The sequence below is a fragment of the Trichechus manatus genome, unplaced genomic scaffold (assembly GCF_000243295.1).
Source record: "Trichechus manatus latirostris isolate Lorelei unplaced genomic scaffold, TriManLat1.0 scaffold00113, whole genome shotgun sequence".
Classification (NCBI taxonomy): domain Eukaryota; kingdom Metazoa; phylum Chordata; class Mammalia; order Sirenia; family Trichechidae; genus Trichechus; species Trichechus manatus.
The window spans coordinates 1,412,094-1,414,082 of record NW_004444049.1 but is presented as its reverse complement, the minus strand read 5'-3'; the positions used below and the strand labels follow the sequence as shown (position 1 = coordinate 1,414,082).

Genomic DNA, 1,989 nt, shown 5'->3' with positions numbered 1-1,989 from the left:
GGGCAGTTCTGCTGTGTCCTGCAGGGTTACTATGAGTTGGAATCGACTCGAGGGCAGTGGGTTTGTTTTTTTTGGATGGAGCTGCAGTGAGCCTTGGTGGCATGATGGTTGAGCACTCGACTGCTAACTGAAACGTCAGTGGTTCGAACCCACCAGCTGCTCCATGGGAGAAAGATGTCGCTGTGTGCTCCTGTAAAGATTCCAACCTAGGAAACCCTGTGGGGCAGTTCTACTCTGTCACAGGGTCACTGTGAGTCACAGTCGACTCACGGTCTCAGGTTTGATGGAGCTGCACTCCTGGATTCTTTTCCTTCTCGTTGTTCTGTTTTAATTGAAGTTAATCAGCCTCCTGTTAGCATTTGTTCCAAAGGGTGGGTAGGAGCTGAGAGTGGCAGAGAAGCTCAGGGCAGCTTGGCTACTTCTTGGTACCTGGGGACAGAGTGGTGAGTGGCAGATGCAGAGGTGAAGCCTGTCATAGGAACATGTGCCTCCTGCGCCGGGTCAGCCACCCCAGCCCCTAGAGGGGAGGAGTCCGCTGAGAAGCTCCGTCAGGCTTCCTGAAGATACAGCCAGCTGGGTGTTTCACAGAGGGCACCGTCTGAGCCCAGAGAAACTATTAGGCGGCCATTCAGAATGGCACTGTGTCGTGTTTGATAACATGTAAGATGGTCACACTGATGATGACTTTAAAACGCAGATTACAAAAGAGAGGGGGTCCCCGATTTACGACGTGGTTTTGTTCCAATGACTACTCGGTCATAAGTTGCTTTTGATGTAAGTCGAATACTTTGTTTTTAAGCTTCCATTATTATTGCCTTTTGTTCTGAGTATCTTTATGAATTCGATCTTTATGTGTCTTTCGGGGTTGGAAACATCACGTCTGAAATCGATAACATCATCAAATCATGCAGTGCAGCATCGTGTGTAGCACATGTTACTAACAACAAGAGGTGAACACGAACACGGGGCAGTCGTCCGTGTGTGTGGGTCATCGTAACTCGAGTATGTCCTGAGTCGGGGACTGCTGTGATGTACTGTTTTGAGAGTTTTAAGCATAATATATCGTATATACGCATATATAGAAATCATATATACAGAAGAAAGAGAAAAGCTATATATAGTTAAATGTTAACGTCTCAGGAACCTGACGTTAGAGGTGGTTTTTCCAATTTTCTTTTAAGTCTGTTTTTGATATTTTCTACCTTGAAATATTTGTTTAGAATAAGAGGATTTTTAAAAAGAGTAGTATATGTTTTGAAATGTCTTGACCAGCGTTTCACTAGGCATGCTCTAGAAAGATCTAAATTTGAGAGGAGATGAGCGAGAGCAGTATGTTGCCCTAAATGCACGTGGCCGACTGCTGCAAGCAGTGTCATCCTCAGACAGCATGTCTGAGGACTTTTAAAGAAGGGTCAGCCCTGCCCCCTTCTTACCCTAACTTGCCTGTAAGAATGAGTAAGCCTCAGCGGAAAACTAGATTTTCATAGTACATAGGAACCTTTATTTATAAAAAGAAGCTTCTGTTAAGATATTTAGGAGAAGCAAACACTTTGGGGAAAGGTGTTTTTGCACATGCAGTTAAGCCCAAGAAGGTTGGTCTGTACTAGCAGACAGAAAAGGTTTACCCTAAAGCAGCTACCAGAACAGGAATGCTTCCATCGTAGCTGATTTGGTGCATGTCTGCATTGAAGCTCGGCTCCCACTTGTGAAACGCGTAAAGAGCTGGGAGATTTGCTGCAGCGTGATGCCTTGCTTTCCCTTCGCAGACCGAGGATAAGAACCGGCAGTTACAAGAGCGCCTGGAGCTGGCCGAGCAAAAGCTGCAGCAGACTCTGCGGAAGGCCGAGACCCTCCCCGAGGTGGAGGCGGAGCTGGCCCAGAGGGTGGCTGCGCTGTCCAAGGTGGTGCCCTGGGTTTGGTTTGCGGTGGATGTGGGGGTCTTGACCCTTGGTTGTGACTTGTCCATGCTCTGTGTCATCGTTGTTCTTA

General features: G+C 47.1%; 1 protein-coding gene across 1 annotated transcript in view; it reads left to right on the top strand.

Moving 5' to 3' along the window:
• The window catches only part of PPFIA1 (PTPRF interacting protein alpha 1), a 121,686-nt gene that overhangs the window by 63,443 nt on the left and 56,254 nt on the right, over positions 1 to 1,989 (top strand). The window contains exon 8 of the mRNA XM_023738113.1: positions 1,767 to 1,901. Coding sequence (XP_023593881.1) covers positions 1,767 to 1,901 — 135 coding nt within the window. The remainder of the gene's footprint in view (positions 1 to 1,766; positions 1,902 to 1,989) is intronic.